This window comes from Elephantulus edwardii, unplaced genomic scaffold, assembly GCF_000299155.1.
Source record: "Elephantulus edwardii isolate Elephantulus edwardi_28Jun2011 unplaced genomic scaffold, EleEdw1.0 scaffold00189, whole genome shotgun sequence".
Lineage (NCBI taxonomy): Eukaryota > Metazoa > Chordata > Mammalia > Macroscelidea > Macroscelididae > Elephantulus > Elephantulus edwardii.
Window position 1 is genome coordinate 4,977,476 of NW_006399939.1, and position 21,520 is coordinate 4,998,995.

General features: G+C 42.5%; 1 protein-coding gene across 1 annotated transcript in view; it reads right to left on the reverse strand.

Annotated features, from left to right (window-relative positions):
* Positions 1–21,520, reverse strand: part of EXT2 (exostosin glycosyltransferase 2) — a 157,724-nt gene that overhangs the window by 52,221 nt on the left and 83,983 nt on the right. Inside the window, exon 8 of the mRNA XM_006896751.1 lies at positions 4,587–4,776. Within this exon, the coding sequence (XP_006896813.1) occupies positions 4,587–4,776 (190 nt within the window). The remainder of the gene's footprint in view (positions 1–4,586; positions 4,777–21,520) is intronic.

Below are 21,520 nucleotides of genomic sequence, written 5' to 3' on the forward strand. Positions count from 1 at the left end.
AGTGAAACAGACCTCTATGAAAGAGCACCACCGTTCACTCAGACTCTAGCCTCCCCTCTGTAGCCATCAAGGACAAACATGATTATGCTGTATCCTCAAAGCAGATTATCCTCATGTAAGACTTCTATTCTGGAAATGTTCAAAGACAAAAGGGAAGGGGAACAACAACAGACAAAGAGGGGCAACGGGGAAGCCCAACAGACATATAAGGGGGAAGAGAAGAACATATAACCTGGGGGGAGGAGAAGAACAACACACAATGAGGGCAGAGGGGAAGAACAACAGACAATGAAGGGGAAGGCGAGAACACCACCAAGACTGAGGCAGGGGAGGGGGGAAAGAGGTGGGAAGGAGCACACAATTTGTCGTGATTCTCTCCCCTTCTTGCTGGGATTGTCAAAGGAATTGCCTTGTGACCTTCTTGTCTCTGAAGAGACCACTTTCTTCTATATAAACGCACATTAGAGAACGGACACAGCCTGATGGTTTCCCATGATTAAACAGCAATCTAAATAGGAGCCCTATGAGTTGGTGTAGAGCTGGTGAGTTTGGACTCCGAGACCTGTATTTATTTCCGCTCAGCAATGTGCAACTGTGAGATTCTGGCAAATCACTCACTAATCTGAGTTTCATTTTTCTCAAGTGTAAAATAAGAAATAACAGCTTTTCTTGAAGAATGGTCATAATGACCTAAGATACACAGACAAAGCACTCACACAGTTCCTACGCCTCAGGTCGTCAGAGTATACAATAAACAGGTACAAAGGCCCTGATCCTACTGCCTGGACAAAACAAGGCCTTTTTCCCCTTCTTTCTTTACATTCTCAATGGAACCACAAGCCCTTGTATCTTGGGTCTCATCCTGTGAGTTTGTACAACAGACAATGCAGAACTGTCCATTCCATTTGGACAAAGTAACCAGAAAAACAGGATCTTACAATACACTGCTGAATTTATTAAAAACATACAGCTGAGCAGGTGACCTGATAACTTCACAGTATGAGCTTTGGTCCAGCCCAGGAGGGGAAAAAGAACTCCTTGTCTCAATGTTGTTGTTGTTGTTATGTGCCTTTGAGTTGCTTGCAACTCATAGCGACCCTATGTACAACAGCCCTGAAACCTACTCTATCCTGTGTCAACTATACTATCTCTGACACACCTGTTCTCATTACCATAGTCACTGAATTAATCCATCTCATTGATGGTCTCCCTCTCTTTCTCCACCCTTCCAAGCATGACGTCCCTCAACCAAGGACCAGTCCCTCCTTGCAACATGCCCAAAGTATTTCAGACAAAGCTTCAGAATCCTTGCCTCCAAGGAGCAGACTGTCTCAGTGAGTGAAAATAAAAAGGGAGTATTATTGATTAATGGTTTTCTTCACATTAGATGCCAAGAGAGATGTAAGAATTTCTCTCAACTTAGCAAAGGGACTAAAGAATGAGCAAACTGGGTGATGGGGATGCCAAGTCCATCTTACCAATCACAGTTACAAATACAACTAAAGATCCACAAAACAAGGACGAGCTCATCTCCACACAAATCCTGGGTCCACTGGAGGTGTTGCCTGGGATACAGCCGGTCGCCACAGTTTCCCATAGTCCACAAACTTACCTCTGAAAGAGACAATTGCTCTCCCTACTTCTCAGCTGCCCCCTTGGGGTAGACCATCTCCCAAGACACTCAACTTCTAGTCCACTTGCACCAGACCAAACACACAGCCGTGAGGTTGTTTTGAATTCACAGCAACCTGACAGAGTGGAGCAGAACTGCTCCGTCAGGCTTCAAATGCCCCAGTTTTCCTGGATTACTGGTGGGTGTGAAACCCTGAACTTTCCGTCTGCAGTCCATCACCTCAGCTACTATCCCACCAGGGATCCTTTTAACTAACTGAACTGGTGATGGGAATCATAGCGTAAAGCTCTGGGTTCTTGATGTCAACTGGAATTTAAAACTGCAATCAGTTAAAAACAGAAGGCTGATTTAAACCTATTTGAAATGTACAGTTTAACAGCTTCCCTTGGCACTGAGGCCAAGCTCCAACTCAAATAACCTCTGCATCCATCAAGACTGAGAACTGAAGGCTGGGGAGGGGGCTAAGTAGTGACCTCTCTTTCCGTCTGACAGAACTAAAAACCAATGTGATGAAAAGTCACTGGAAATTTCTATTGCCTATTCTAAGTATTTACTTAAACTTCAAACCCAGCAATTAAGATTTAACATGTAACCAAAAGAAGAAAGCACTTGGTTGGGTCAGAGAGTGAAAAAGGGGGGTGGGCAGCAGGGACAGTGCTGCCTACATTAATATTCCCAGCAGCAGACATGTTAACCACAGTATTTATTTTAGTAAATGCAGAGAAAGTGAAAAACATCACTTTTGCCTCTACTATTTCAAAGCTTTGGACTTGCTTCTTTTTCATATATGTTACTAATGTTGTACATGAAAAATCAGATGCATCTGCTGGCCTGAGGACCCGAGCTGACAGCCCCATTTACCAACTGAACAAACACCCACAGTAGATTAAACACGGTTCATATTCTCCCCAAACAGCCACAGCACCAGGGCCAGGGCCCCAGCCCCAAAACCGCCGTTAGAAAAGGAGCTGGGCTAGTCCTAAACGTGTCAAAATGAGAGCTCATCACTTGAGGGCTCGCTTTCCTCCCCAGGGCCAAAATATTTCAAAAATAAACTAAACTCTAGGTCATAAAATTAACCACTACATTTGAGTTGGGTCTACCAAAAATTAAAACTCAACACCAATGCTCCGTGGAAAGCCCAGCCTGGCGCTATGGCTTTTCATTAGACCTGTGTGGGGCCGAGAAGGCGCACAAAGATGGGTTCCTCCTCACAGCTTGGAATGAAGGACACCTGCCCAAAAGGAGGAACTGAATTTCCCAACAAAGAGTTTGCCTTGAGCCCAGAATGGCTAAACAAGGTTTAGGAAGTGAAGCCTCTCCTGCGTTTAGCACTGGAATTTGTGACTGCCAGCCGAGCAGGACAACAGGAGGGCCTCCCTGACAATGGGTGGCCTCGGAGTGGTCATGCACACAGCATGACTTACTAGGCTGTTCTGGAAACGACAATGGGTGCACTGCCTGCCTTAAAAGCACCGTGTAGTTCATAAATGCAGGGACTAAAGCACCACTGTACTAAACCACTCACTTTACCCTGTGGTTCGTGGTTCAGGGTCCGTAATAGGAATCCAGCTCACCCGAGGCCCCGTCTGATTTCCCTCCATGCACATTTGTACTGTCTCTACTTTGTCCTCTTGTCACCCTCTTCCCTCTTCCTTCTTAGAGGGCACCAAGGCCTTCATTATTTTTCCTTCTACCTCTTTCCTTCTCTTTTATTCAAATTAAACAACCAGAAAACTTGCATTTTTATAGTGTTAAGGGAGAAAAAATATACCTTCACACATGCAAAAAGATTTTTTTTTAAGCAGTTGTACTTCAGGGAACAATATAGGAGTTTCATCTAAAATAGCTATTTGTTTACTCAAACTGTGACTCCCTAACTTAAAAAAAAAACAACCCAAAGTTTATGATACTCTCAGAGAACAAAATCCCACTAAGAAAAAAAAAATTTAAAAAATCTCACTATGAAATAAAGAATTTCCCTGGAGGCAAATTTTGATGTGCTTAAACACAACCAAAAATAGAGTCTTCTTTCTTGTAGCCTCGATTCTTTCTAGGTCTTCTACTGGTAGTCTCCTAGGCTGAGTATGACCAATTAACAGGGAACAGCCATGGAAAGTGCAGATACTACTGTGGGGCAATAAACAAGGCCTTATCAGTGACAATGGTGCACATTACCAACTTCAAACCCATTCCTCCCTCTAATCCATCAGAAACTTCCTGGCTTTAATAGGCTATAAATGGCAGAAGCTTTGAAGTCTCCGGGATTAGGATCAGTAATAGACAGGCTCAATAAGAGGCTAAATGTAGGTGGAACATACTCTATGTGCCCTGAATTAAAAACAAATCCACTTAATCAAACAGTCTTCAACCTGGGCTGCCAGTCAGTAGATCACAAGCGATAGCCGATGGCCGAGGCAAGGAACGAAGTGATTAAGAAAGGACTGACCCATGGGAGAGTCTGGTGAGCACTCATTTAAGGAACCAACCCCAGGTCTGCGAGGGCATGTGCTTTGGACTTTCCCAATCAGATGGAAGGCATCCCACGTTTTGAAGGAGAGGACAGTATCAGAGAAGAGATAAGGCAGGAGAAAATGAATGCCTTTAAACTGAGTTCTGTGTAAACAAATCAGCTGAGATGGCTGAGGGAAGCTGAGATCTGTTTTCCCAAAGCTCGAGGACCTTTGATCTTGGGATTCCTAAGCCCCTAAACACTTGTGGCTACAGACCATGCTGTGGGCTTGGAGTTAAATGGGCCACCCTAGAACATGAAAGAAATAACCAGAAAACTGGGCTCACGCTGCCTCAACTGGCCCTGTTCTGAAACAGCAGGGATACTCACTGGAAACAAAGGCTGCAGATCAATTTGGCCACCCCAAATCAATCCAGTTGAGGGGTGCACTGGAGCCTAGGCCAGGCCCCTTCTGCAGAATCATTTCCTCACACCGCTTACCTTCGGGAGGGTTTTTATTCTGATTATTCCAGACAACTAGCAGCTTGGAAAGGCTGGGCACCTTGGATACTTCAGTGATAACCCGGAAGAGGCTCTCCACACGGTCATAGGTGAGGACAATGGCAGTGAAACCCTGGGATTGTGGTGGGATCAGTGGAAGGAAGAGTGGGTTGCTCACGCTGCTCCATTTCTGCAATAAAGAAAAGGGATCTGGATGAGAGAATAATCTAGTAATAATGCGGCAGCTCTCTTTCCCAAAATCATTATGAATTCAAACATGAAAGATCAGGTGGCCTAAATCCAAGACTTAAGGAACTATTTAAAGTCTTCAAAAGTCTGGATGGACCCCTTTTAATTAAGTTTGGTTCTAACATCACTGAAAAAGGAGGATGGCCTTTGATATATTTTTTAAATGTAACATTTAAACATGGCAGATGCAACACACACATTTATCTCCACTTCTTCCCGAAGCCCATCACAATGGCAGTTAATAAAGATAAAAAGAACATAAATCTACAATGACAAAGACACGAGAGATGAGGCAACGGCTGATGGGCAGCACTAACGTACTTGGGAAAGACGGAAAGGGCCTGCAGACGAGATAACAGATTGGAAGAGCTAAGTAGCTACAGAGAGTGGAGCCAACAAAAGTCAACAAGTTCAAACGGTCAGAGCCCATGAAATCTCTGGAATGAAACTCGCTGGGCACCTTACGAGATAAAAGCCCTGACAGAAACATGTAGAAGGAGCAGTTAGAGATCCACAACCATAAACTCTCCCTTTATCTGCCTCCCTCCGCAGGGAAGTGGCGCTCACGGCTCTTCTTCCCTCACCCCGCCAGAGGGAGGTTTACTCTCTAAAGAAGCTGAAGCCCCAGACGTGGAAACGCTGGCAAAGCTGAGGGGAAAATGGAGATTACAATCTATACTCTGCAGGATGAGCCCTGCGGCCTTCTTCCCCTTTCAGTCCCCAAAATGTTGGCAGCCTGTGGAGAGCTTGCTGCCCATGGTTGGAAAGTGAGGCCCTTGGGGCACCGAGCTCTGCCCTCACACAAAGAACTTCCACTCCGCTTCTGAGGGCCTCCCTCCTAACCATGAACAGACCCAGGAGTCACGGGCATTTCATGAGCATCTTCAGCGTGAACAAAAGAAACCAAAGTGAACAAATCAAAAAAAGGAATGCAGGAGAACCAGACACAATAGAGAAATAGAGATGCAGAGGAAAATGAAAGCAGCGGCAACAAACTGTATCCTCAGAACAATGAGTTTTCATTTATGAAATAAGTTGCTATTTTAAACCATCTAACAATGGTCAGCAATAACTTTTGGGCATTAAAAACAAGCTAGTTTACAGTCTTCTTTGGGCTTGAGTTTGGTTTTTGTTTGTTTGTTGTTGTTTTTTAATAAGAGCAGGACTAGAAGACAATGATGATAAACTATCAGTCTGATGAACAAAAAGTCAGAGACAAAAACAGGACAGAAAAGATGAGAGAATCCAGGCAGACCAACATCCACTTAATCAAACCTTCTAGAAAAAGCAAGTACAGAAGAAAGGAAACTCAAAGTTCTCAGAGCAAAGACACAGGCTTCACGCATATATTTCTAGGTTGAAGGGGTCCAGTGAGCACTGAATTAAAGAACAATAAGACAAAACTAACAATAAAAAACAAAGGCAATTTGAAACAGTGACACCTGTGCCACATTGAATGAAGTATATAATTTCTGAACACTGAGAATAAAAAGAAATTCTCACAATATGTCATACAGGTAGGTAAGCCCATTGCACAATTCTTGGAACATTACTGTAGTTTGACTTTTTTTCTTTTCCAAAATAAAGATTAAAAAAAAAAATAAAGCAGTTCCTCATAAACACTAGATTATTCTATATCTCAGCAATTCCATGCAAAGAAATACCTTAAAAATTGACAACAAGAACTCAAAGAGATGCTTGTGCACAATATCCATGCATGTGGTATGATTCACAATAGCCCAAAGCTGGAAACAACCCATGTGTTCATTAACAAATGAAAGATAAAGAAAATGGGGCCTTTCTATACGATGGCATATTATTCAGTCATAAAAAGGAATAGGCTACATCTGGAAAACATTGTAAGGGAATAATATGAATAACTGAAGTAAGCCAGATATGAAAGGTCACATACTGGATGCTTCTATTTCATGTTGTGGAGCTGAAGTGACTGTGACCACCCAGCTGGTGTTCAGAGGCTATAAAGTACATGTGAAGAGACTGTCCATCAGCTGGTGGATTCGAACTGTCCAGCTTTGGGTCAGCAGTACGACACTCACCCACGAAGCCACCACACTCCGGTGCTTCACAGAGGCAGAAAATAGGTCAGAGACTAAGAGGAGGAAGAAGGAAGTTAGTGTGCCAAGCTTCTATTTGGGATGATGACAATTCTAAAAATCAAGGCAATGGTGGCACAATATTGTGACTGTAATTAATGCCACCAGTGTTTACTTAAAAATGGTTGCTGTGTACCGTAGAGTTGGAACCAACCCATAGCTGACCCTTTAAGTGGGTTTTCAGAGTCAGTTACTCAATGGAGAAGGGACTGCCCATCCTTCTCCCATGGAGCAGCTGGTAGCCTCGAACCACAAGCCTTCCAGATTGTAGCTCAGCTTCTTGTCACTGTATGTTATATATATTTTAGTCACAACAAACAGAATAAAACAGTGAAACAAATTAAATTTCTGCCACCATAAAAATGTAAAATCACAATGATAAGAAATAGAGCAATGAAAATGATAAGTACATTTTTAAAAGGGAAAATTTGGAAGGCAACTGGTTTGCAAATTTCTTATAAATAAAATCATAGTCTTGAAAATTTTAAGGAAAGGAAAAAATATAACGTCAACTAGAATTGTTATGCTCTGCCAAATTATTAATAAAATATAAGAGTAAGGAAAGATGTTTCCAGATAAGCCAAGTCCTCCAAAATGTGTATAGAATTTTTTTTTTCCAGGAACCTACTGAAAAATGTATGTTAGCAAAATGAAGAGCTCAACCACAAAAGCTGGATTTGAGATTAGGGAAAAAAGGACCAGCACAGAAGAAAAAGAAAATTCCCAAGATGGCAGCAAAGAGAAAAGTCCTGGACAACAGCTGCAGGAGGCCTGGCCAATCAAGTGAAACTGAAGCCAGAAGATGGAACATTCCAGAAGCAACGGTCTTAAAAATCCCCACCAAAACAAAACAACAACCCTCTCCCTGCTCCTCTCCCCCCAAAAAAACAGCATCTTAAAAACTGGCAATTTTGCTTGATAATACAGGCTGGCATTTTAAGGTTTCATTTGTAAGTTTGGGAAAGTGTTATGATAGGACATAGAAAACAAGCAAACAAACAAAATGAGATAATAGCTTACAGAAAAGCAAAGAACTGTTCAAGGAAAGAGACATAATCATAGTGTGTTATTTGCCCTGTGAGCAATGTTTATGCAGAGATAATTTGTTAGAACAAATTCTCTTCTAACCAACACATAATTACAGAGGGGAGGGAGAGATAGGAAAAGTGGGGCTGGAGGTTGAGAAGTAAAAATTCTAAATTCTTATTTTCCAGAATAGAAGATCAACCAAGCATCTTACAAATACAGAAAATTAAAATTAGCAGTATTAGCACATTAAGAAACAGACCACTCATAAAAGGATAGGAAATATAGGACCTCACTTATATAAAAAGAAACAGTGTTACCAGAAGCGGAAGGGAGGTAGAAGGAAGACAGGGATTAACAGTGATGGAAGAATCACATTAAGGGTAGAACTACCCAGCTGACTATTTTAATTGTTGTCCATAAACTGTATACCTGTAAAAAGTTGAATCTGCGAAGGTGTGATGGATATATTTACAACATCCCAGTTAATCAGCCTAATAATGTGCTTAAATGTCTCTTTTCTAGCTCCAAGTTGGTTAAAAGCTTACAAGTGGTCATCCAAGGCATAGCAATTGGTCTCCATTGCCTGGGGTAAGGGACAAAGGAAAGTTGGGAATAGAAGGAAATGGAATGTGTGGCTAATTGCCCCAAGAACAGCTGCCTCCTTTGCGAGGAGACCAGAAGAACTGGATGATGCCAGGTTACCAATACTAAACACTGTGATGAAAGATACCATAGAAGAATACTGATCAAGGGAAGAGAAATGCAGGTCAGAATCACAAATTCTCAAAGAATCTTCTTCAGAGCCAGAAGGTAGATGAAGCCCTGAAACTATCTCTGAGATAATTTGTAAAAGTAAATATTATAAACCAAAATGTCCCCGGAGGTCGCTTTAAAACTAAACAAGAAAAAAACAAAACATCAAAACCAAAATGAACAAGTGCTTAGCTTTGTTGTTGTTAGGTGGTCAAGTATGACCTATAGCGACCCTATGAACAACACACCTGAACCCTGTCCTATCCTGGGCCATCTTCATACTCCCCGACACAACTGAGCTCATTACAGCAGTCACCTTGTTAATCCACCTGCTCTTCCTCTCCTCCAATGACCCTTTCTGAGCATCATGTCCCTCTCCTTCAAACAAGTCCAACATATGTGAGGAAAAGCCTCATCACCTTTTCCTCCAAAGAGCACTCTGGCTGCAGCCTCTCCAAGACGTATTTGTTGCTCTCTTGGCCGTCCCTGGGATGTTCAGTGCTCTTCTCCAACACCACAGCCCACAGGCATAAATTCTTTTTCTGTCATCCTTATTCATTGTCCAGCTCTCAGATGCACAGCAAGTGAACAGCAAGACCGTGGCCTGAATGAACACACCTTAGTCCTCAAACTGACACCATTAATCCTCAATAATTTGGAAAAGTCCCTAACTGTAGACTTTCCCAGTGCAATATGTCTCCTGATTTCCTGACTCTCAGTACCAAGGGTGTTAATTGTGGATCCATGTAAGATGAAGTTGTTGACCGTTTCAATCTTTTCTCCATCCATCATGATGTTGCTGCCTATCAGTCCAGTAGTAAGAATCTTTGTTTTCTTGGCATTGAGGTATCAAAAGGGTTACCCATGATGGACAGGTTTTAGTAGAGCTCCCAGATTAAGACAGACTAGGAAGCAGGATTGGTTATCTTCTTAAGTAACAGGCCTCTGAAAACCCTATAAACAGTAGAGGAACAAGGATAGTTACAGTAATAGTGGTAGAGCCCAGATTGGAAGTTAGACAAAATGAGGAAAAACAAAGGCAAACACTGTTGAATACTTGGAAGATGGAATGTACATAGCTTGAATGCTGGAAAACCAGAAATTGTGAAAAATTAAATGGAACGCATGAACATCAACATACTAGGCATTAGTGGGATGAGATGGATTAGCTATGGCCACTTTGAATCAGATAATCATATGGTCTACTATGCTGGAAATGAAAAACAGAAGAAGAATGGTGTTACATTCATGGTTAAAAAGTCAATTTCAAGTTCTATCCTGAAATACAATGTTTGAGTGATAGGCTATTATCCATATGCACACAAGGAAGCCCCAGTAATACGACTAGACTATTATTCAAATATACACTCTTACATCTAGAGCCAAAGAGGAAGAATTGAGTTTAGCTTAAGAAATAAAAAAGGTCTGACTTGAGCATGATGCTTTTTCAAGAACTATCCATATGGGATAATTGATAATAGCAACTCAATAGACTTGACAGGAATCTTGCGGGTAGTGAGTTTATATTAATGAGGGAGCAACAATTCGGTAAAAAAAGAGATGAGAATAGTTGCACCCCGTGAAGATGTAATCAGTATCACTATATTGTACATGCAGAAACAGCTGCACGCTTTGTTACGTATCTTCTTAAAAACAACCAAAAAAATGCACTAAATCATGTGGCAAAACCAGAATGGAATGAAAGGGAATGTTAACACACTGTGGAAAATGTAACTAATGTCAGTAAACAAATTGTGTAGAAATGGTCAAATGGGAACCTGATTTGCCATGTAAACTTTCATAAAAAACACAATTATTATTTGTCAACAAAAAAGAATATATTCAAATAAACTTTCTACAAAGGGGTAAAGGGGAAACAAAGTTAGCTTTGTAGAGGTCTGCTCAGTGAGGTGAAGTAGCCTTCAGCAAGCTGCAATGCTGATGCAAAAGCTGTGTGTCTCTTGTGGTTCAAATCTAGTAGTGGCTCCTTTAGAGAAAGACAGTCTGTGATTTACAGACTTAGAAACGTGATGCCGTGTCATGGTGAGTCAGAAAGCTCTTTTAATAGCTTTCTCTTTAGGATCAAACTATTAAGAACGAGAGCAACTCAAATGATTAGACAGAAAAGTTAGAGAGTAATGGATTTATGCTCATAGAGAGAAAAACTCAGAAAGGGAAGGTGAGGAGGGATATACAACTTAAAGAATGTAATTAATGTCACAGAATTGTGTGTGCATACTTTTTGCTGTGTGAATTCTCAACAAAAATAAGATGAATAAGTCTTTTTAAAAGGTGAAAATAAATGAAAGTTTATTAAGAGCTTAAGATGGTTTTTGTGAAGAGTAGAACTCAGTGTGGATAAATCTGAAAAGGGACTACAGTTGTACACAAATATTAAATGCATTACTTTGATAAAATGGAAGATGAACTTTCTAGAAGGTGGCTGAACATGAAACACCTTGCTATTCTGTCTGCCTTAAACTTCTCTAGAGTCTTTCATGCTTAGGGGGTTCCCAAGGTCCCACACGAACCTCATCTGGGTCACTGATGGACACCCATCACCACATATATGATAGCAGCTGCGCGCCAGATGTAACAGTGTGGGATAGGAAATGTACACAAACACATGGAATACACATGGGATGTGAACTCAGCAGACTGAATGGGATTCCTGGAGTCCTAATGTAATCAGGATATTAAAGCAAAATGTCCACAACATGCATAATGTGATTTTACAACCAAGAGACATAATAGGAAAGGTTACCCTCTCAATGCTGAGCTCCTCTCTATGACATCTCTCACTGACATCATTCTGTAGTCTAAGGAAGGTGTCTGAACTTGAGTATTTGTACTCCAGCATCTCCTAAAGAAACTAATTAAAAAAATAATGTCTCTTTTTCCCCCCTTCAGTACACTGACAACAAACTATGAGAAATTTAAGCCAGATTCAGAAGAAGATAGGAAGTAAATACCGCTGCTGACATCAGATGGATCTTGGCTGAAAGCAAAGCGTACCAGAAAGATGCTTACCTCTGTTCTACTGACCACACAGAGGCATCTGACTGTGAGCCACTGCAAATTACAGACAATACTGAGAAGAGTCAGAATTTCAGACACTTAGTTGTGTTCATTATAGACCAAGAGGTAGAGAGGATGTGCAGTGGTTTCAAATCGGGAAAGACATGTGTCAGGGATGTATCTTTGCATCTTATTCAATCTCTATGCTGAGCAAATAATCTGAGGAAGAGGAGGACTATGTGAAGAATGTAATGTCAGGACTGGAGGAAGACTCGTTGACAACCTGTAATAATGCACATGACAAAATCTTAACTTGACAAAAGCTAAGAGGGCTTGAAGCATTTATTGATGAAGATCAAAGGCTTCAAGCATGGATTTACACTTCAATATTCGGGGTGAAGATCCTCACAACTGGGCCAATAAAAACCATTATTGGTAAACAGAGAAAAGACTGAATTTTTCAATAAAATCTCAAGGATTTCACTGTCTTGGATCCACAATCAATGCCATGGGAGTGCAGAGGTCAAGAAACCAGAGTGCTCGCTTTGGCAGCACAGATACTAAAATTGGAACGAGACAGAGAAGACTAGCATGGCCCCTGCACAAGGATGACATACCTGCTGCAAAAGATGTCTTTAAAGTGTCAAAAATAAAGCTGTCACGTTGAGGGCTAAGGTGTTCCTGACCCAGACCATGTCATTTTCAACACCCTCACATGCATGAGAAAGCTAGATAACAAACAAGAAAAACAAAAGAACAACTAACATCTTTGAATCCTGGTGATGGTGAGACGAATACTAAATATACAATGGACATGCGAAAGAATGAACATATGTGTCTTAGAAAACATGAAGCCAGAAAGTTCCTTAGAAGGGGGTGGTGGCGAGACTGTCTCATTACTGTGGGCAAGTTCTCAGAAGTGACCAGTCCCTGAAGAACAGACATCGTGCTTGGTAACTTAAGGTCAGGAAAAAATAAAAGAAGAAGAGAAAGACGGCCAACGAGCAGGATGACACAGTGGCTGCAAGCCCCGTGAGGACAGCACAGGACCAGGCAGTGTTTCTGCTATACGTGGGACTGCTGAGTCATAACTGACTTAACAGCATCTCATACCATCACTAATAAAATTCAATTACATTTCTAGGAACTCATGTGAGGTTTCTAGCGAGCTCTGGCGCCCTAGTGACAAGAAGCTATACTGCAATCCTGAAGACACATGGTTCGAATCCACTAGTCACTCTGCGGAAGAAGGATGGGCAATCTCCTCCCAAGTGATTAACTGCATCTGCAAACACGCCAAAGGGTCAGCTATGGGTCAGTTCCGACTCTATGGTACACAACAACAAAAAACAACCTCAACATCCTCAATCTTGGCTCCTGGGTGGTGCAGTGCACAGCATGCCAGACTGCTAACAAAAAGGCTGGCAGTTCAGATTAGTCAACTGCTCTGAAGGAGGAAGCTGGTCAGTGATTCCTCCTGTAAAAACTTTAAACCTAAGAAACCCAGTGAAGAGTGTCTGAGTTTTAATTTACCAGACGGCAGTGTTTCAGGCTGGAAGTCCCAGGCTCACTTTGCACTTCTTACTGATTGTGAAGGCACCAAGTCAGCAAGTCCCATGTGCTTAAATCCTAATTCATCCCCAAGGTTCATGTCACCACCCTTTCCCGTTCACTCACCTTCTACTCTCAACACAACTCTCTCCAATGGCCATTTGGAAAAGCCCATTTTAAAAAATTTTATTTTATTTTATTTTTGTGTGTGTGTATGTACCGTCAAATTGGATCTGACTGGTACAGAAGGAGATTACCCTTCTTTCTCCATCACAGCATCTGGTGTATTTGAACCATGTACCTCTGGGATTGCAGGAAAAGCCCACTTTTAAGTAGAAAAGAAACAAACACTGTTTTCAAAAGAAATGTGCCAAGAAGTGTGATGTTAAAATGTCAAGATTTACTGTGTTCTCACCCAGATCAGGATGCTATTTGAATACTTTACTTGTATTATCTCACTTGAGCTTCATAACAACCCTCAGGATAGATATGGTTTTCATTCCCACTTTACAGACAGAATTAGAAATAGTGAAGAATGTGGAATATTATACAATCGACATGCAATGAAATTAGGATGGTGCTCCGGTTGACCCCTGAGCAGCAGATGGTAGCTGGCGGCCCCTCCCATGTCCTCACGAATCCACTCAGAATATCTCTGTCCAGGGTGAGAATCATCATTTCACAGACTGAAACGTGAACTGCAGGGATCTAGAAAGCTCATAACCTCTAGCTCTTCACTAAGGCCAAACTGTTGGAAGTGCTTTTTTTTTCTCGATAGTCAACTCTGGGCCAGCAAGCAAAGTCCACCCCAAATGTTCTGCTTTTAGAAGGTACATAGAGTGAAAACATAGCAAGTCTAAAACTCTGACCCAGAGTGGGTCCATAAATTTAAAAAAGTAAACACGCTGCTAACACAGAAGGAAAAACTATCAAAACGCCAACAAAATGAGGCCTGTTCTTGGGAGAAGGGGGGGACTGCCAACACCACTTTGCTTCACTACATTAAGAGGAGAGGAAAAGTGCCTGCAGGATGCAGAGCTTGGCCTGAGGAAACATCCCTCGGATGTGAAATGAGGGCATCCCCTGAAAGGAATCACAGCGTTCACTTCAAGGCACTGCACTGGGATGCAAGCAGAGTCTCTGGCAACACAGAAGTCTAACCTCATCCCACAGGACTAGTCCATCTGAGAAGTGGACAGACCAGGAAGGGGGGAGAGGAGTGGGAAGAATGACAGGGCAGGAAGTGGACAGCAACCCTCTTTGGCGTTTCAATATTTCCACACTTCCCACTTGCATCCCAAATCGGTCTGAAAACTGGAATAGCAGAGCAGGAAACACACTGAGGAGACAGGGATCTGGCTTGACAGTGGCATGTTAAGTGGCTCCTGGAAAGAGCACAAAAAAGATCAAAATCGTGCCGACTCTCTCCCAGAAAACAGACATTCAAATGAGCATTATTTCTGGAGACACAGGAGTAATTCATAAGGTACTGGGCATACCAGCTGTGTGACCTGAGCAGAGCGCGCCTTGGGTTGCTTCTCTGTAATGTCATGGTATCACTACTTTTCTAGGACTGAGAAGAATAAATGAAGTAACATAGGCAAAGTGCCTAGCATGTGAGCACTCAATAAGTGGTATGCAACAGGTGATCTTGAACAAGTTCTCCAGACTTTACTTTCTGCATTGACCAAAATCAGGGTAGAGGTAGAGTAATCCTGAGGTTCTTTAACACTAAAAATGAAATTATTCTTTCTCTCTACTTTAACTTACCTTATTGAATTCCACGGCTTTAGTCAACCTGGATTCTTTCCCTTTATTTCTTTCTACTCAGATACGGTTTTCATTTCCACAGTTCTCTCTTTTCTTCATGGTTTTGTATTTTAATTATCCTAAAAGGATGCAGAATTCATGTCCTAACACATCAGTCAGGTTCTAATGGTGTTCCAACACCTAGAACCCATCCTTTTTCCACAGAGCAGCTGGTGTATTCGAACTATGTCCCTTTGTGATTGCAAAACAACTCCTTACCACTAGATCACCAGAGCTCCCTAGAGCAATGACTAATGATGTGCAATAAAAGCTTGCTAAAAAGAAATAAATAAAATAAACCCAAGTTATTCAGGACATGCCCTCTGTCTTCTTTATATATGGGTTTGAATACTTGAAGTCTGCTGATACTAGTGACCCTGCATTCATTTCCACCTTGGTAAATTCACGCTATAAATAGTTACCCAGAATCTTATTAAGTATGCTAAGTGTTCCACAGACGTGCTAGGGATCTTTGGGGACATTTATAGAGTTCGGATCTGGGCTCTAGTCACCAGTTCTGTCACATATAATGTTACCTTGGTACATACTACTTTTCTCCTCTGTAAAATGGGGACCACAATATTGCTTATCTCCCGAGATCATGGCAATTAAATGAGACTACATACATAGGTGAGCACTTAGCAGAGGCCTATACATCTCCACAAGTGGTAGCTGAAACGAAAGCAAAAACCTTCAGCCCTTCCCAACGGGTCCTCCTCAAGTCTGCTAAAACACTGGTAGTAGCAATTCAGCAATCAACTCTATGGTGTCATTTCTGGTACCTTTTCATTCTAGTGACATTTCCTGTGATCATACAAGGAACTTCCTGTAGAGACACAGATGTCGAAGTTAACAAACTCTTTCATCTCGGAATGTTCATAATCTGGTGAGCAAAACAGCTGGGCATAAAGATACTGTAATGTAAAATGCGAGACACTAACACAAAGCCGTTGAGTACGCGCCTTAGAAGCCCGCTCGAGGGGGCCTATCTAAGTGGGGACATGAGGAAGCACCTCTTCAGGGCTAAGCAGGGGGTAACCCTTCTGGGACAAGCAGAAGGGTGCTGGCAGAGAAGCTGTAGACGGAGGTGACAGCACGAGCAAGCCAAGCGTAAAGACAGAAGCAGATTCACGGAGGCTCCTGTGTGCTGGGAAGTGGGGCGAGCGGAGGTCCCAGACAGGCAGACTGGAACCATTTCATGAAAAGTGTTATAGGGACAGTTGCTGGGCTAGGTCATGACCAGCTTTTTGCTGTTTTCTGAGTATTGTTGCAGCGGTAAATTTAGGCAGCGATCTTTATATCCCATTTCAAAAGACCAGAGGTCAGCAAGGCTGCTCTGCCACTGGGCTTCTGTGACACTCACGGTTTCCCTCCTCAAATGCCGAGAGGTGCCCTCAGAGCACAGTGACAGCGTGCAGAAGGTGGCCTTACAGTTCACACAGTCACTCCCCTCCCCTGGGTTAAGGTCAGCAAAACTAAACGCAGAGGGAAAAAACTGAGTGGGGAGGGACAGTTCAAAACCCGGTATTTAGTCACCTCTGAAATACCTTTAAGAACTGACCCCCTGCTGGCTGACCGAAGAGAGTGTCTGCAGTCTGGGACCTCTTGACCCCACTTTCTGCAGGAAATCAAGCCAATTTAAACCTCCATAATTTACTCAAGGCTCTGACTTCTGCCAGGGGAAAGGCAAACAATGTTGGCAATTAACTCTGTTGCCTGATTAAACCCCTCCGTTGGCAAAGGAGAGCATGAAACCAAGAGACACCTTGAGAAAAAGGGTGAAGGCTGGCTACCGTGGCTGAATCTTGGGAATCCTGGCTTTCGATGTAATTTCCAAACACATTCAATGAAACCGCTCATGTAAAGATGAGAGGAGATACCAGAGGGAGAAAGAAGTGTGTGTCATTCCGACCAAGAGCTGGCGCCAGCCCAGAGGCCAGCCCTGCTCATCCCTCAGCCAGCCTCCCACCTTCTCTTCTCACTCTCACAATGAGCATTCACTACAGCACATTCAGTCAGAAGTCACAGACTGCAATTCTGCAGTCACATAAACGTAATCCGTAATAGCCACAGTAACTGTCAGGGCACAAGGCCAGTGTCTGAGAAGTCCTTTCAAGACGCTTATTCGGGAAAGCTCTAGTGTGCAGACAGACTAGAGAGGGAGTCAGGAGGGGTTCAGGTTTCAGGATGCTCTGAGAGAAAGGCCTTTGGAAGATGAAGTACCAGTTCAGAGGGGCGCTTCTCCTTCAAGAAGGAGATTTCCAGTCAAAAGCCGCTGGTTGGGCTTTTGACAAATGAACACAAGGCAGCTGGCTGGCTTCTTCTGGCAATCCAGCTTTCCTTCCTTTTATCTGAAAGGTGATGGTAGACCTTTATGAGCCTGACCCAAACCTTTCTAGCTGAGGTCACTAGAGAGAAAACCCAGCATGGCGGTGAGCGAATGGCTCTTGGCAGCCAAGCTCAAACGTTCTTGTTAGAGGGAGGTTGGGGACTGTGAAAACCAAGGGGCTCAGAAAACCATATTTTATGACCAGTTAAAATCCTCTTTCAACCTCAAACCAACCAAACACATGAGAGATCAAGAGGCTACTCACGATGATTCACAATGTGACTCCCATCACTCACTTATCACAGACTTTCCCCTTAAACATCACTGTGTATAACTAACTTTGAGGATGCTAGGATAGTATAGTCCACAACGGGTGGCTCTGCTAACACAAAAGCCATCCATTCGTCCACAGTAGTTCGAATCCGCCCGCAGCTCCAAGGGGAAAAGATGAGCAGTCTCCAACTGTTGCAATTTAAAGCCTCTGAAACCCGGTGGAGGGTCGCTAAGAGTCAAAACAGTAAGTTCTGCCGAGCCATGACTCGTCAACAGTAACTTCAAGTCCTAAAAGTGTTTCTAATTGCTTCAAGGAGCCGTGTCATGTGGTGGTCCAAGTCCCCTCCACACCTCAGGAGAAAGCCGCAGCCATGTGCTTCTATAAAGTCTGTAGCTTTGGGGATCTCACAGGCAGAACACAGACTCTGTCCTGTGGGCTCCCTCTGAGTCAGGATCAATTCCAAGGCAAGAGGTTGGTTTGCTTCTGGTTATGCATAATTTCATGTGAAAATGAGAGACTTAAGCAGGTATTTGAGTCAACTCCTATTTGACCGAAATGAAAATAGTTAGCCTGAGCAGGAAATCGAGAAGTTACAGAAAAAAGGAAGAGAGAAGAGGACAGGCTTGTTACACAGAAGCTTTGGGGCCCCTACCGATCGAGCAGTGTTACCTATTCCCTACCTTGACAGATAGAAAAGGGCCGTTTGCTTGGTTGTTTTGAAGTTATCAACCCTTACCTCAATGTGGTTTCAATTACGAATTACCAGACTAAAAGGAGGAAAAAAGCTTTGATTTATTCTTTTTTGCTTCAATTATGCATGATGTGTTTCCACTGAAGACTTTGAAAAGCATTTCATCATGCCTCTCATCCTGAAGTGGTCAAAGGGCAAAACCAAAAGGAATTAACCCTTTTGTTTCTCCTCTAGTCTCACAACCACTACCACTCAGTGGACACAGGCCAAGGTCTTGGCCACCACCACAGCAGTGAACGGGTTAAGCATTAGCATCATATTACAAACGCGCATAAGGGTGGTGTCCCTTGTCTAAAATGGTGAGACGATATTTATGTTAATGGTTACTGGGAGATTTGAAAGGGGCAATCAGTAATATGGCCCGCGTTTCCTTAACTATTAAACCTCTCTGGCCGCAGTCAGCCACGGCACCACACTCTGCCAGGCGTGTGTGGACTTGGGAGAGTAGAGAATTATGACACCCAAAGATATTTTCAAGCAGGGTCTCCGAGAGCAAGAGAGAAAGGGCTTGGGGACCATTCCGGAGGCTCACCTGCTGCCATCACATCTTAATTCATTTCACTCACAGAAACAACTGATGGGTCTCAAGAAAAAAAACAACACTGAAGGTCAAACCTCACTGGGCCACATTAAAAAGACCTGTGAAAGACGGTGGAACGCAAGGGCCAGACATGACCCTCCCTCCTCAGGCTCAGCTGAGTTAGCACGTCATCAACTCAGAATCTCTGCGGGGTGAATCCGAGCACACTTTGGCGCTCTGAGTTGACAAGTACTGTGACTCTGACTCCTGAAGAAAGGACATCACGAGAGACTTACTCAGGGTCACAAAGAGCAGGTCAAATAAAGTATACTGCGGTTCCACTATGCTGTGAATTTATTTTTTTATTATCCTGCTTGAGGTGTGTTGGCTTTACTAAATCTGAGGCCTGGGAACACCCAAAATTCTAGAAAATTCTCAACTATTATCCTTTCAAGAGGACTTCTTTCTATTGTTCTTACCTCCCTAGCCGGGAACTCTTGATTAGACCTAACTGTTAAACCATGCCCCTCCTGCTTTATATCACTTCACTATTCCTTCATTTTATCCACTTCTTTGTCGTCTTGGACGATATTCGCAACAATTTTTTATTCTAATAATAACATGTCTTTTTTATGATTCTGCTTATGCTGGTTCTTACTCATCTTGCCGCATTAGTTCTTTAAGCTTTGTAATTTTTTTACTGTGAACGACTTCACTTTCTTTGAAGATTTCTTTGAGATCTGGCTGGAAGATGAGTTTGTCTGGTCACCTGGCATTCTCTCCACTCAGGGTCATTTCTCATTAAATTACTCTCAAGATTTATTTGGGCCACAAAAAAAAAATGTAAAGAATGGCATATGATTGATTATCCTCTCAGTAGCACAGTCAAAAGGCTCCTTCAGGAAATTCAGGTCCCAATTTGAAGAGACTTTAAATTCTTTCTTCCCACCCTTTATTGCTTCAGATAGAAGCTCCGGGTTTCCAGGCTCTGAGAAATTTCTAGTAGAAGCTGGTTCACTTGGTTTGAGGGGTCAGAAGTACCCTGCTTTCACGGCAGCTCAGTAATTAAGTTAAAACTACCTTATTGCATTTCATTAAGTATTTTAATTTACAATTGGGAAGGTCATTCAGTGTATGCAAGCCACCCTAAAGCCATATGTCACTAGGTTTTCTATTTAATTTGGGGGCAAATTTGTCTGTAAAACAGAGACATCATGAAAATATGGACATATATTCAAACATATAGAACAAAGGTCTGAACACTTCCCCAGACCTCCATACTCTCCTTTATAAAATAGGTTGCTAGGAAGGTAGGTCTTGAAATAAATGACTCGCATGCTTCCTCTTTAAGCATGGAACTCTAAGAATGTTACTCTTGGATTTATAAATATTAGCCAAGAGAAAATACATAATAAAATCCAATTGCGTACTATGAGGTCAGGACATTTGAAAATGGCTCTTCTAGCCATTATTTAGGCCCCTCTTAGGGTGTGGTCTTCAGCTGCCTCAACTGCAGACCTATGACTGGCTCTTCAGCAGCTGTGGGGCCAACGTAAGAGGGAGAGCTGGCCAGACTATGGAGACTGCAGCAAGACATAGCCTGGATCAGTTTTATACACTGGATGTTATTGATGGGGACAGTTCTCCTTTCTGGAGTTAACAGAAGTCAGACTCGACTCAGCCATCCCCACACTGTCACTGCTCCTTTTACAAGAACAGAGAACTACCTTTAGTAAATGTCATTTTTCCCTCCAGTTTCTTCCCATCATAAACTTTTATGGTTCAATGTCATTATCATACTACCAGCCTTATCATCATCACTTTCCTTCTCATAGCACTGTACCACCTGCAAAACACTTTGACATGGGTTACTCCTCCAAATTCTCATCATAATCTGCTGAAATATCATTCTCACTTTATGGATACTAAATAATGTCTTTCCAAGAGATAAGGAACCTGCCTAAAGTCAAGCTGACTCCGGTTTCATTCCAAACTGCCTTGTTTAGTGGTCTGGATGATGCTCTTCAATCATCAGTTGGTAACCGCTACTCTAGTCTTCATAAGACTTACTATGATTTACCCTATAATCAATCCTACAAACTGAGGCAGAGAGATTTGGTGGGCAATTTTAAGCTATCCAGAGCATCACCAGGAAAGAAGCTATTAATGAGCACTGTTAAGGAATTCCTGGTTTACTGAAGGCTCACAGGTCACACCCTTGGGGATGCCTCTGCAAATTCCAGTCTCTATCTGAGCTGTAGCTACTTTGTTTTCTTTCTATAACACTGAAATCCAGAGCTGGCTAAATGCCCACCCTTCATCTATAATGCTGTCCACCTACAGAGGAGAGCAGAAAGGGTTGCCACTGATTACTTTTTAGGTAGTAGAGGAAAAAGTTGACATTTCATCCTCCTCTTGAATGGAAAGGAAGCCAATTGTTTATTAAAAAAACCCAAACCAAACCCTCGCCTGGCTGCGGTTTCCATCAGTGGGATGGACAGAAGCCAGTTACATCGCTCAAAATACAAGCCATATTA